Consider the following 14,487-nt stretch of genomic DNA (forward strand, 5'->3'; position numbering starts at 1 on the left):
CTCGTTTGGACAAAATATATAAATGTTTTGGATGGGTTGGAGTCAATATAAGGGTTAACTATTTATTATCTCGAGCTTTCAATTGTGTTTACAATTATTATCAAGAGCTGCTAAAAAAGACAAAATATCTGACAAAGTTGAACTAGAAAGAAAAAAAATTTTTTTTGTTAACTCACCAAATAAAATTAGTTTGGTTCATAAAATTGCTGCAAATACATTTCAAAAAGAATTAATACTAAAATGCCCTTATCTAATAAATTCTTTCCTGAAATTTTAATATAATTTTGAAAACATTTTCTTAACAAAAATAATTGAATTTATAAAGAGTTAACATAGCCACATCTCAAATGCTTCCAGTTTTCTGCACATATCTTCGTTCAAGGTCCACGATTCAACACCATAAAAAAGGACAGAGAAGACGTAGCATCGCAGCATTCTTACTTTTGTATCTAGAGAGAGGTTGTAACTCTTAAAGAAGGCCCCCATCCGATTGAAGGTGGATCTAGCTTTTCCGATGCGTGCTCTAATCTCCTGGTTGTTGGTCCATTCTTCAATTATTATGGTGCCGAGATAGTTGTAGTGTAGGTCTTAAGTAACTGTACAAAAAGAAACAGTAGATTCTACACTTTAAAATATTACGATTTAAGCCAAATTGCTTTAATAAAATGTTGATATTAAGAAAGATACAGGGTGTTAAAGTGAAAATTTAAAATTTTATTTTTCGCTACAACTTTTACGTTTGTAAATATTTTTGGACAAAAATTTATAATTGGATGCTTTTAAGTAGGATAAATTATAATTTTATACATACTTTAATGTAACTGATAGACGGCGCCACATATGCCACATATGTGGCATATATATGCGCTTAACTTTGTTGCTCTTTAAGTTAGCTCTATTTGTGTTAAAAAATATTAAAGATACATTATTTTTACAAAAAAAAAGGTATACTTGTTAGTAACCTTAAAAATTAACCGTTTTCGAGATAATCGCATGTTATAAGTCAGCTGCATAATAATTCTTAGTTGTGATATTTGTGCGATAAAGCACTGAATACCTGTAGATAAGAATAATTCATAGTTTATTCGTATAACAACTCAAAGATGATAATGTAACATTACAAAATTTCTGTTATGGCTGCTAAATGTCTTATTGGAGAAAATATTCTTCATCTTCTTCTTTAGGAGCCGTGTCCATATTCAGACGTTGGCCGTCATCGTGTTTACAATTTCCCTTTTCTATCGCTTCTTAAGTTTCTATACCTACTGGCGTTGTATTACTTTTTCCCTATTGTAAAATGCTGAAAACCCAAAATATGTGGTTTATGTAAGATGGTACACCACCACATTCTAGAGAGAAGGCAGTGAGAACATACTTAAATATATCTTTTCTGAACGTTGGATTTGTCGTGGCAGTCATATTCCTTGGCAATGTGCCAAGTGCAAAATTAGAAACTAAAGCACAGGTATTGAATAACACATATATGTGTGTTTCATAATACTTTTGCTACAAATCTGACCTTAAAGGCTTTAGGCATTTTTACAAAAACATCCTCGTTGGCCTAATAACCGATATTGTTATAAATATAGTAAACACGCAGGCAATTTAGTTGAGCATAATATTAGTTCGTTAGTTAATCATAATCAGGTACGTACATCGACGTGACCATGGCGACACAAGAAATAGCGGCGAAAGCAGTAGGTTGAAAGGTTTTGCCAGACTACACTGGAACTGAACATCAATACATTGAGTTCTCGATAACTGGAAAGGGGACCACTAACACGGTTCGTGCATCCGGGACGTCGGTGGGCAGATGCGGCGATGGGAATGACTGGAAAGTATACGAGGAACTAATTAAATGGAGAGTGAGCATAATGCAGGGTCAATCACCGACAGTGGAAAGCCTGGAGAGAGTCATTAAAGAAGCGATGGAGGGAAGCAAGATTGGTCGCCAAGATGTCAACAGGATGCCATATTGGTGGAATGCGGACATAGAGGCACTAAGAAATGTGTGTATAGCAATGAGAAGAAGGTTAACAAGAGCAAGAGGTAGAGCAGGAATCAACCCTGAGATCATTGAGGAGATCGGGGAAGAGTACCGCGCAAGGAAGAGGGAACTGTACAGGAAAATCCGTACAGAAAAAAGAAGGCACTGGAAAGAGTTGTGTGAACAGCTGGATGAGGACATCTGGGGTCAGGGGTACAAGATCGTCATGAAGAAGTTCCATGCGTATTCTCCTTACGAAATGCCTATGGATAAGAAGCTTGAGGTAACAAGAGAGCTCTTTCCGGACGTCAGATGTCATGGTGTATGGAGGGATGAAGGAGCTGAGCGAGCTTTGGTGAGTTAACAAAAAAATTTTTTTTCTTTCTAGTTCAACTTTGTAAGACATTTTGTCTTTTTTAGCAGCTCTTGATAATAATTGTAAACACAATTGAAAGCTCGAGATAATAAATAGTTAACCCTTTTATTGACTCCAACCCATCCAAAACATTTATATATTTTGTCCAAACGAGTCACAAGTACTTGTTTTTTCTTATATATATATATATATATATATATATATATATATATATATATATATATATATATATATATATATATATATATATGTGTGTGTGTGTGTGTGTGTGTGTGTGTGTGTGTGTGTGTGTGTGTGTGTGTGTGTGTGTGTGTGTGTGTGTGTGTGTGTGTGTGTGTGTGTGTGTGTGTGTGTGTGTGTGTGTGTGTGTGTGTGTGTGTGTGTGTGTGTGTGTGTGTGTGTGTGTGTGTGTGTGTGTGTGTGTGTGTGTGTGTGTGTGTGTGTGTGTGTGTGTGTGTGTGTGTGTGTGTGTGTGTGTGTGTGTGTGTGTGTGTGTGTGTGTGTGTGTGTGTGTGTGTGTGTGTGTGTGTGTGTGTGTGTGTGTGTGTGTGTGTGTGTGTGTGTGTGTGTGTGTGTGTGTGTGTGTGTGTGTGTGTGTGTGTGTGTGTGTGTGTGTGTGTGTGTGTGTGTGTGTGTGTGTGTGTGTGTGTGTGTGTGTGTGTGTGTGTGTGTGTGTGTGTGTGTGTGTGTGTGTGTGTGTGTGTGTGTGTGTGTGTGTGTGTGTGTGTGTGTGTGTGTGTGTGTGTGTGTGTGTGTGTGTGTGTGTGTGTGTGTGTGTGTGTGTGTGTGTGTGTGTGTGTGTGTGTGTGTGTGTGTGTGTGTGTGTGTGTGTGTGTGTGTGTGTGTGTGTGTGTGTGTGTGTGTGTGTGTGTGTGTGTGTGTGTGTGTGTGTGTGTGTGTGTGTGTGTGTGTGTGTGTGTGTGTGTGTGTGTGTGTGTGTGTGTGTGTGTGTGTGTGTGTGTGTGTGTGTGTGTGTGTGTGTGTGTGTGTGTGTGTGTGTGTGTGTGTGTGTGTGTGTGTGTGTGTGTGTGTGTGTGTGTGTGTGTGTGTGTGTGTGTGTGTGTGTGTGTGTGTGTGTGTGTGTGTGTGTGTGTGTGTGTGTGTGTGTGTGTGTGTGTGTGTGTGTGTGTGTGTGTGTGTGTGTGTGTGTGTGTGTGTGTGTGTGTGTGTGTGTGTGTGTGTGTGTGTGTGTGTGTGTGTGTGTGTGTGTGTGTGTGTGTGTGTGTGTGTGTGTGTGTGTGTGTGTGTGTGTGTGTGTGTGTGTGTGTGTGTGTGTGTGTGTATATTTTATGTTTGTTTCTTGACCATGAATTTTCAATAATACTTGTGTGTTAAGACTCAAATTGGTGGCAAGACATCATTATCTCCAAATCATAAAGCGGTTGCTTGATGGAACTCTTCTTGAGAAGGGTCGATTCGTTTGACCATAAGAGCTCTAAATCGGTACCAGAAAAACAAGCCTCGGAAATTAAATAAATTACAAAAAAATTGAGAGCCAGCTAAAGTCGAAAAAAACACAAAAAATCATCCTGGAAGGATTATTTTCATCATCCATTAACAAAACTTCCAATCCTTGCTAACATTGGAAAAAGTACGACAAATTCAAGGTCACAAAACTATGATAAATTACTTACTCGTTTAATTTCAAATGGCATAGAGATTACTAGCTATAAACTTATTCCTAACACATTTGTCAAACATTTCGAAAAGAAGTTCAGAAATAAATAGTCATATTATTTTCTCTCATCATGAAATATTTCCACACATCATAAACACATCCACACACAGACATGATCTGATAGCATCTGAATATAGTAGATTCCTTAACTCCCCTTTTACTATCCAGGAGCTAATATCTGACTTAGCTAATAGCAGAAACACCGCAGCTGGGCTTGATGATATTCCTTATGTATTTCTAAAGCATCTGTCTACCTATAGCCTCGATAAATTCTTAACTTCATCCAATATAATCTAGACACCACTTAAATTTTCATATCAATAGAGCAACTATATTGTTATTCCAATACTCAAGCCGAATCAGTATTTTACCTATTCTAACTATTTTATTACAATTTACAGACCCTCCCTCGCATGCACTATGTGTAAGCTAATGGAAAAATGATCAACAAACGTCTGTTATGGTATTTTAAAAAACGACAATCAAAGGAACAATCTTTGTACCAAAGATATCACAAGAGATAATCTTATATTACTCCAAAGCCATATCTCTAACGCAATTAATAGCAAACAAGATCTAATAGCAACTATCTTCGATATAGAAGGCTCATTTAATACAATCTCAAGAAACGCAATTCTTGACAAACTGTTTCAATGTAACCTCACTGGCAACATATACGTATTTCGTATTGTAACGAAATAGTCCATCTCTGATGTTACGTGTCACAGTTCTTAGACCGGAATGTTCGATTGTTGGCATTCTCGATGCGCTTTTATTGTGAAGGATAGAGGTGGACTACCCCCGAATATTCTAGTACATAATATTTTGTATATATATATATATATATATATATATATATATATATATATAAGTAACGATGATTGAAGTTTTTAGTTGATAAAGTATTTTCGTGCTGTAAACTTATAAATAAATATTGTTACGATAAATGAGTCATATTAAAAACCTGCAAACATGTTGTTTATTCTCACTTCTGTTCTAGTATTTTCCCCGAGCCGCTATAAAAAACAGTCTGGGTTCCCGTTCATTCGAGGCAATTCAGGTCAACATCCATGGGCTTCGAGAGATTCCATGCTAACGACTGTTTTGGTATATATATAGTGGGACTTTCATTGTGTGGGGCAGTCTGAAGATAATATTGCGTCGAGTTTTTAAAATGTAACGCGCGTATTGTAATAAATGTAAATAAATTATATAATTATTAGTGTGAAATAAATTAGTTATATTGTACAAATAAAGACTTTAAAGAAACTAAGTGTTAGATAATTTATATAATAAATAAAGTTAATAAATTAGACTAATAAACTCAGTGCAATTGGTGTCAAAAGTGAAATATAAAATAAATTGTGAAAATGACTACGATTTATGAGCTCACAGTTACGAATTTAAGAAGACATCTCGAGGACAAAGAATTAGCTTCTACCGGAAAAAAGGTTGATTTAGTCCAACGACTAAAGAACGCTTTGGTGGAAGAGGGTTTGGATCCGGAAACTTATATATTTGAAGGACAAACATGCTACTGTTATCTCGTCGATTTCGAAAGTTTCTTCTGATGTGGCTGAAGTTTCTGGTGACATCGCATCATTAGAGAACAAAGTTTCTGACGATATTTCGAAAGTTTCTGGTGACATCGCGTCATTAGAGAACAAAGTTTCTGGCGATATTTCGAAAGTTTCTTCTGATGTAGTCAAAGTTTCTGCTAACATCTCTTTAGAAATCTCTAAAGTCACTTCTGAGATGTTAGCCCTCGACGATAGAATGTCTTCGTTAAAAGACCAAGTTGCTGCCGATATGTTGGCCCTCGAAGAAAAGATATGGAAAGAGATGGAAAGGAAGATGGAGAAAACAGGGACGGCAGAGAGAAGAAACAATCCAATTACAGTAGGGACAAAAGAAGACGAGACGAAATGTAAGTTGAAAACACGGCCGAAATTTGAAGGAAGTGGAGGTTTTCATGTTCAAGTCCCAACTTTCGACGGAAAATCGTCATGGAACAACTACATGAAACAGTTCGAATCAGCTGCAAGAGCGAATGGATGGTCTGAAAAAGAAAAGGCTGTAAACCTGACTATCGCTCTTCGAGGAGATGCCTTAGATGTGAGTCAGAGAATAGCCGTAGAGGAGACGGATGATTTGGAACAACTTAAGAAGAGGTTTAATATGCGATATGGCCACGAACAGTTGGAGCATGTATATCAGTCGCAGCTTAAAAATCGAAGACAGAAGAAAGATGAGGCTCTTCAAGAATATGAGGTAGATATGGCCAGGATATTGCCAGATTAGTACGATATGCTTATCCAACAGCTCCCGAAGACATGATGGAAAAATTGGCCGTTCAAACGTTTATTGATGGTCTTCGTGATCATGAAATGCAGAGAACACTGCGATTAGCTCGTCACAAGACGCTGGTTGATGTCTTATCCGCCGCCCTCGAATACGAGTAAGCGGCTCTGGCGGGTACAGTAAAAGAGGAAGGAGATGAAGATAAACTTGACCAGCTCGTTATTATGATGAAAAGTATTACATACAAGAAAACGAAGACCGTAAAATCAAGAAACTCACCATCAGGAAAACTAGAACGAGTCGGCTTTAGGGGGGCAGCTTCGACCCGGAACTTTTCCAAAGACCCTCTCATACTAATAGCTTCTTTGAAATGTCGTGAAGATAGGGTATATGTAGATGGAGAAATAAATGGTGAAAGGCATACGTTGTTGGTTGATACCGGAGCGACCAGAACCATTATACGCCCGACAGTTATAAACAGTCGTAAGAAACTGTTACCAACGAGGTTGCGACTTCGGACCGCTACAGGTGAAAATGCCAACATTCATGGAGAAATCCAGGTACAATTGGGAATTGGAGCAGAAAAGTTCGTCCATACTGTTATAGTTGCTGACATCGAAGAGGATGTTATATTAGGAATGGACGCAATGAATATGCATGGATTCCAATTGGATTTTAAGAATAAGGTAATCAAAGTTGGCAACGAGGAGGTATTTCTTCATCCACATGATGACAACACTGTGCAAACAGCCATTAAAGAAGATGCAGTCGTGCCTGCGAGAAGCGAAACGATCATAGTAGCGCGGTTACAGGGAATTGTGGACGAAGGGACACCTGTTATGATGGAGTCTTGAAACCATGACGACAAGGTTGGCTGTGGAATCATAATTGGAAAGGAATTGGTGACTTCGGCTAAAGAAATTCCTGTGAGACTTATCAATGTCAATGACTACCCAGTGACCATCAAGAAAGAGACAGAAGTAGGAACTTGTGTACCTGTGACATCCATAATCCGTCAGGCGACAACATCTGATAATTCCAACAACAAATTCGACTAATTGGTTGCAGTTGCGGGACAGTTTCTAAATCAGATGGAGAAAAGGAAATTAGGGAAATTTCTTTGGCAATATCGTTATATTTTCTTACCGAAAGGAGAAAAGACGGGAAGAACAACCGTTTTTAACCATAAAATTGATACTGGTAATGATAAGCCAATTCGTCAAACAGCTCGAGGATAACCACAGGCGAAAAGAGAGAAAGCTGAAACGATTGTTCAGGAAATGAAGAAAGACAGGGTGATAGAACCTTCTACGAGCCCATGGGTCTCTCCGGTGGTCCTGGTTAAGAAGAAAGACGGAACAACGAGGTTCTGTGTGGATTACCGTTTGCTGAACAACGTTACCAAGAAAGATAATTATCCTCTGCCTCGGATAGACGACACATTGGATACATTGGCTGGAAGTAAATTGTTTTCTACTTTGGATTTGAAGTCTGGATACTTCTGGTAGAAATGGACCCAGTAGATAAAGAAAAGACAGCCTTCACCATAGGATCTGGATTGTGACAATTCAACGTTATGCCATTTGGACTCTGTAATGCTCTTGCGACATGTGAGAGGCTTATGGAAAATGTGTTGAGATGGTTATCTTGCAAAACATGCCTGGTTTATCTAGATGACATAATCGTCTTGGGGAAGACATTTGAAGATCATCTGAAGAATTTAGAAAACGTTTTTAATCGAATTAAAGCTGCCCAATTGATGTTAAATCCCAAGAAAGGCCAGCTATTTCAAGGTAAAGTCAATTATCTGGGTCATATAGTCAGTAAAGAAGGAGTGGCCGTGGATAAGGGAAAGATCGATTCCATCAAGGAATGGCCAGTACCAACGGACAAACATCAAGTGAGAAGTTTTCTTGGACTATGTACTTACTACCGGAGGTTTATTAAGAAGTTTGCAGATATCGCTAAGCCATTAACGCGACTTACAGAGGAAGCAAGAGACTACCGCTGGGATACAGACTGCCAAAATGCTTTTGAGACCTTAAAAAAGCATTTAATCACTGCACCAATTTTAGGGTATCCACTGCCAGAAGGAGAGTTCGTCTTAGATACAGATGTAAGTAATGTGGGAATTGGAGGAGTGCTGTCTCAGATTCAAGGAGGACAGGAACGAGTCCTCGGATATTTTAGTAAAGTTCTTTCAAAACCTGAGCGGAATTACTGCGTCACGAGAAGAGAACTTCTAGCAGTAGTGAACTCAGTAGAGCACTTCTATCAATACCTCTATGGAAGGAAGTTTTTAATACGAACCGACCATGCCGCCCTTAAGTGGTTGATGCAGTTTAAGAATCCAGAGGGTAAGATAGCCAGATGGATCAAACGACTCCAAGAATACGATTTCAAGATTGAGCACCGGGCCGGAGTTAGCCACAGAAACGCTGATTCTCTTTCCAGAAGGCCATGCCTAGCAGTGTGTTCCCACTGCAACAAAAGGGAATCCAAGGAAGCAGCAGTGCTAAGAACAACGATGGTCAACGACGACTGGACGCCTACTAAGATCAGGGAAGAACAAGAAAGAGATCCAGTTATACAGAAAATTCGAAAATGGAAAGAGGAAAACCGTCGACCACCTTGGAAAGAAATATCAAACCTATGCTCATTAGTTAAGACGTATTGGGCCCAGTGGGACTCATTTATCATGGAAGATAGTACGATGCATGGAACGAGTACTGGAAAATGATGACGGTTCGGAGAAGAGAAGACAGTTGGTGATCCCAAAGAGCAGAATAGCCGAAGTACTTCGTCAGTTACACGACAGTCCATCAGGAGGGCATTTTGGTGTAAAGAAGACCCTTCAGCGAATTCGGGAACGGTTTTATTGGATGAACAGTTCCGACGACGTAAAAGACTGGTGTAAGAAATGTACTATTTGTGCTACGAATAACGGGCCTTACCGAAAAAGTAGTGCTCCTATCAGACAATATAATGTTGGAAGCCCATTTGAAAAAATAGCTTTGGACATTGCTGGGCCATTTCCAGAAAGTGAAAATGGAGGCAAGTACATGTTGGTTAAGTGGGTCGAGATTTACGCACTTCCAGACCAGAAGGCCACCACCATTGCAGATAAGTTGATCCAAGAATATATCAGCCCATTTGTAGTGCCTTTGGAGATCCATAATGACCAAGGCAGGAACTTCGAAAGCGATCTATTCCAAGAAATATGTGATGGACTAGGCATGAAGAAAACAAGAACTACAGCATATCATCCGCAATCGGATGGTATGGTAGAACGGATGAATAGGACAGTTGGCAAGTATTTGACAAAGATGGTGTCCGATCATCAGCGAGACTGGGACCAATATCTTCCGTTCTTCACAATGGCCTACAGATCTGCTGTTAACGAATCAACAGGCCAGACACCAGCCAGAGTTTTATTCGGACGCGTGATGCGACTACCTTGTGATCTAGAGTTTGGGTGTCGACCTGGAGAAAATGTAGAAGGTGAAGATTATGTGATCGAACTACGAAGAATGGACGATGTACACGACTTGGTCCATTCCCAACTTCAGATTACTAGCGACCGAATGAAGAAACGGTACGATACACAAGCCGAAAAGGGTTGATTTAAGAAGAACGACAAAGTCTGGCTCTATAATCTCAAGAAGCGAAACGGTTGTTCCCCCAAGTTGCAACAGTTTTGGGAAGGTCCATACCTCATTATGGAGAAGATCAATGATGTCATCTACGGAATAAGCAAGATTCCGAGGGGAAAGCCGATGATAGTACATCATAACCGGCTGGCGTCTTTCGAAGGTTACCACGACGTAGATGAAGAAGTGGAAGTAAACCAAGTCAAGGATGTGTCTGACCTCACGTTTGAGGAATTTATAGGTACCTATGGAGGTACAGGTAAAGCAAGACATGGTGTTACCACTGAAGAAAGGCAAGATCTACTCGCGCTTCCCGATGACTACTCACTGGCCCTTACTATCCCGGCCAGTATCAAAGACGCACCAGTGTTGGCATCCGTCTTTCGAAGGAAGTTTAGTCGAGTTGCAGAACTTTAATGCCAAGTGCCAGCTCCCGGGAAAGCCTTGAAACTTCAAGATGCATCACGTTACCTTTTCTACCTGGTAACAAAAGACACTGCCCGTAACCAACCTACCTACCAAGATGGCTATGGAAAGCCTTACTTCAATTGAGAGAGCACGTACTAGAGTCCGACGTGCAAAAGTTAGCCATGGCAAAGTTAAGTACCGCCAATTAGATTGGAGGGTTATCCGAAGTATGGTGGAGATCTTTAAAGACACCGAAGTTCAGGTGTTAGTCTATTGCAATCCGCATAGTTACTGGTGCGGAGAGAAAACCGTCCCTTGTAATTTTTATACAACTGGAAGTTGTAAAAGAGGGTCCAATTGCCGATATCAGCATACCGTTCCAGTTCCAGTCCCGACAAGGTTCCAGGAAGAACCATCTTTTAAGAGGGGGGCAATGTAACGATAAAATATGAGTCATATTAAAAACCTGTAAACATGTTGTTTATTCTTACTTCTGTTCTAGTATTTTCTCCGAGCAGATATAAAAACCAGTCTGGGTTCCCCTTCATTCGAGGCAATTCAGGTCAACATCCATGGGCTTCGAGAGATTCCATGCTAACGGCTGTTTTGGTATATTTAGCGGGACTTTCATTGTGTGGGACAGTCTGAAGATAATATCGCGTCGAGTTGTTAAAATGTATTGTTTGGCAAAACCATATTGGTTTTGGTTCAATTCATATTCGTCTTTACTCGTATATGTATGTGTGCATTTATATACATAATATATATTTCTGTATATTTGTTTTCTAGTTTCTATTTTACATCCAAAACTTACCATTTTCAGCGTTAAATTAAGTTCGGAAATACTTTCATTAGACATATTAGTAACTTCTACTTTTACATTTGCTACTTCGCCTACTACAAATGCTTCCTTTTCCAGAAAAACATCCATGGTGATAGGATCGCTGGCACAACACATGCAACATATAGTTTTTTCATCCTGGTAGTTAACTGGACACTAAAAAATAAAATATGTTTACACTTACCACTAAGATATAGGTTATTTAACAATTTACTCCTATACTTAGTTAATTCTAAATATTTATTTTTTATCAATAAATTCTAAATATTCATTCAGTCTTTTATTAATAGTTTCTTAGTTAAAAATATTTGATATACAAATTTCACCAAAGTTGATTTACAGCAAACAGTAACAATTTTTTTCTCAGCTAATTTTTGATTACGAAGTACATAGTTTATTATTAGGACTGAGTCAATGTTATTAAATTGACCGCTATAATCCCGAAACTTGTCCTTTTTTCTAACAGTTCATGTTCACATCTTTAAACTTGTGTACTCTTGCAGGTAAAATTTTTGTCAATGCTCCTATAAACGTAGCCGTGTAAGTAATTTATATTTATTATTATTTAATTAAACAAATTATGAATTTAAAACTTAAAATAAACTTCTAATAACATATGAGATTATTTTGTGTTCAAAACAATTAAAACTTTTCAGTAGTAGGCCTGATACAACAGCATAATGTCCGTTAACCTGGCCCATAGAGTACAGAGTCATATTCAGTCACTCGTATTAGTAATTCCAGTCTTTCGGTCCAGGAGGCCGGAAAGGTTTGAAATAGATGGAAATGTCTAGAGGAGGCCTATGTTCAACAATGGATAAATCAGGTCTGACTAATGATGATGTTGATTGGTTACTGCGTCATTTATTCTTAAAATGTGAGCAGCCAATAATTAACATATTGTATCTATCTTCAACATTCAGGGGTTCAAAAAATATATTGATAATTCCTTGAAAGACATAACAATAACAGGCATCAATATATTGAACAAACGAATAGTCAACACAATGCAACAGGCTCAAACTTAACATTGTCAAACAAACAAAAAAGATGAAAAACTAAGTCAACTTACGAAAACCCTTATATACCAAAGGCGACAGATGAAAGGAAATAACAGAATAAGCAAAGAAGCGCCAAATAAAATAAATTAGACGATCACAAAGACCATAAGAAACTACTAAATAGAAAAACACAGTTAAGCCTTTGCCTTTGACACAGTTAAGCTAAGCAAAATACTACAGGCGCTTAAGAATGCAGACTAGATTATAGGTATACATAATTATTATACAATATATTATATTGTGAGGGACAAGATCTATGCGGAATTTTAAAGACCAACCTGCTGATAATCCGCTATTGATACCTATTGTAACACAGACCCTTAGAGAGACATTACAGAGTTGTACTAACCTTTATCCAACATTCAAATAAAATTACAGAAGCAGTGTTGAATTTTGAATTATTAGTTTGTTTAAATGTTTTTACAAATTGATCGGAACAATGGTTTTTAGCAGTAAACAATCTCGCAATAAACTATGTATTAAAAAAAATACTTGCGTTCATTTTTTTTCTAAACTTAGGACTGGCAAAATAAAATATTTTTCAGTTACGAAAATAAGTATACATTTTGTTTTGTGGGTTCGGCAATGAACACTAATTATTGATATACACAAAAAAAGTCAAACTTATTCCAAATCACTGTCAGTAAATATTTTTGTGAAATGTTATCAGAAATATGATGTCTTTGTTTATAACATTTAAAAATAATTAAAAGAAATTCCTGCGGTTGACCTAAATACAAATTTACAAACAATTTTATATTTCCGGTAATGGCTAAGTACTTGATAAGTACATTTTGTTGAAAGTTGAAAGTGTGCAGAGTTTGTCGAAAAAAAGTGTTGTGATATATTTAGTATTTATCAAAGAAAAATATGTGCCGGCCATGGGAAAGTGATGTGCGTTTACCTGACGAAAATGAACCTACGGATAATTTAGAAGAAGAAGATAAAAGTACGGGGCCAAGTACTCAGCAAAGGAATAATTTGTGTGTAGCTGAACAAAATATGGTGTTAGATGTATTTGATGGACTTTCTAAAAAATGACCAAATATGAAGCTGTTAAGCAAACGGCGGTTTTAACAAAAATTTCTTGTGCAACAGTGTACCGTTTAATAAAGACAGGTTAGAAAAGTAGAACAACAAGAAAGGATTTGGGAAGCTCTAAAAAAATTCAACCTTACCTCTTGGAACCTATTAGTGAGACAATATATAATATGTGTGAAGTTAAAGCCTAATCTAAACAATATCATGGCAAAATTAAAAGAAAAATATATTGTTGATGATTGTTCCACAAAGACTTTGGGAAGATCTTTGACCAAAAATGGTTTTAAATATAAAACTGTCAATAAGAGACAAATCATAATGGAAAGTAGCCGCCTAATAAAATGGAGGAATGAATATATCAAAAAAATTCACAATACCGCAGTGAGTGTCGAGAAATTTATTATCTGGACGAGACACGAGATTTGGTTTGATTCTCACGAAACGATAGATAAAGCCTGGATAAACGGTACAAGAAAATGCCAAATAGATGTACCCCATTCTAGAGGCAAGCGAATTTGCATATTACATTGCGGAGGACAATATGGATGGGTGAACGATGCGTTATTGTTGAGTTCCAAAAGTCTTAAAGACAGTTCTCTAGACTACCACCAAGACATCGAAGGGACGCTTTTTGAACCGTGGTTTGAGAATACATTACTCCTAAATTAAAAAAAAAATAGCGTGATTGTGTGATGGAGAATGCATCATATTATCACTCCAGATGCATTAAAAAAATTCCAACCAAACAGAGTAGGAAGGATGAAATTCAATAATTTTTAATAGCCGAAGACCTATATTTTGAGGATCATTAAACCAAAGATCAACTAATCCAGGTTCTTCATACAAAAGTCGTAACTAAAGAACATATTGTAGATAAATTAGCCACTAACAACGGACATATGGTTTTAAGATTACCTCTACCTCCATATTACTGTGTGCTGAATCCCATAGAATTGCTATGGACTTAGTTAAAAAACCATGTCCGGAGGAACAACACATCTCCAAAAGATGCCCAAAGTCGAACTAATAAAAACAGAGTTCAAAAATATCAGTGCTCAAAACTGGCAAAATGCAATAGAACATGTAAAGAAGATTGAAAAAGATTACATGAAAAATGTCCCAGCCTTGAAGAAAATTATTATTA

General features: G+C 37.7%; 1 protein-coding gene across 2 annotated transcripts in view; it reads right to left on the bottom strand.

Moving 5' to 3' along the window:
* Positions 1-14,487, bottom strand: part of LOC140437207 (arrestin domain-containing protein 3-like) — a 62,560-nt gene that overhangs the window by 9,757 nt on the left and 38,316 nt on the right. For both annotated transcript variants that reach the window (XM_072526574.1, XM_072526573.1), the window contains exon 5: positions 11,215-11,397. In XM_072526574.1, the coding sequence (XP_072382675.1) occupies positions 11,215-11,397 (183 nt within the window). The remainder of the gene's footprint in view (positions 1-11,214; positions 11,398-14,487) is intronic.

This window comes from Diabrotica undecimpunctata, chromosome 3 (genome assembly GCF_040954645.1).
Source record: "Diabrotica undecimpunctata isolate CICGRU chromosome 3, icDiaUnde3, whole genome shotgun sequence".
In the NCBI taxonomy this organism is placed as follows: Eukaryota; Metazoa; Arthropoda; class Insecta; order Coleoptera; family Chrysomelidae; genus Diabrotica; species Diabrotica undecimpunctata.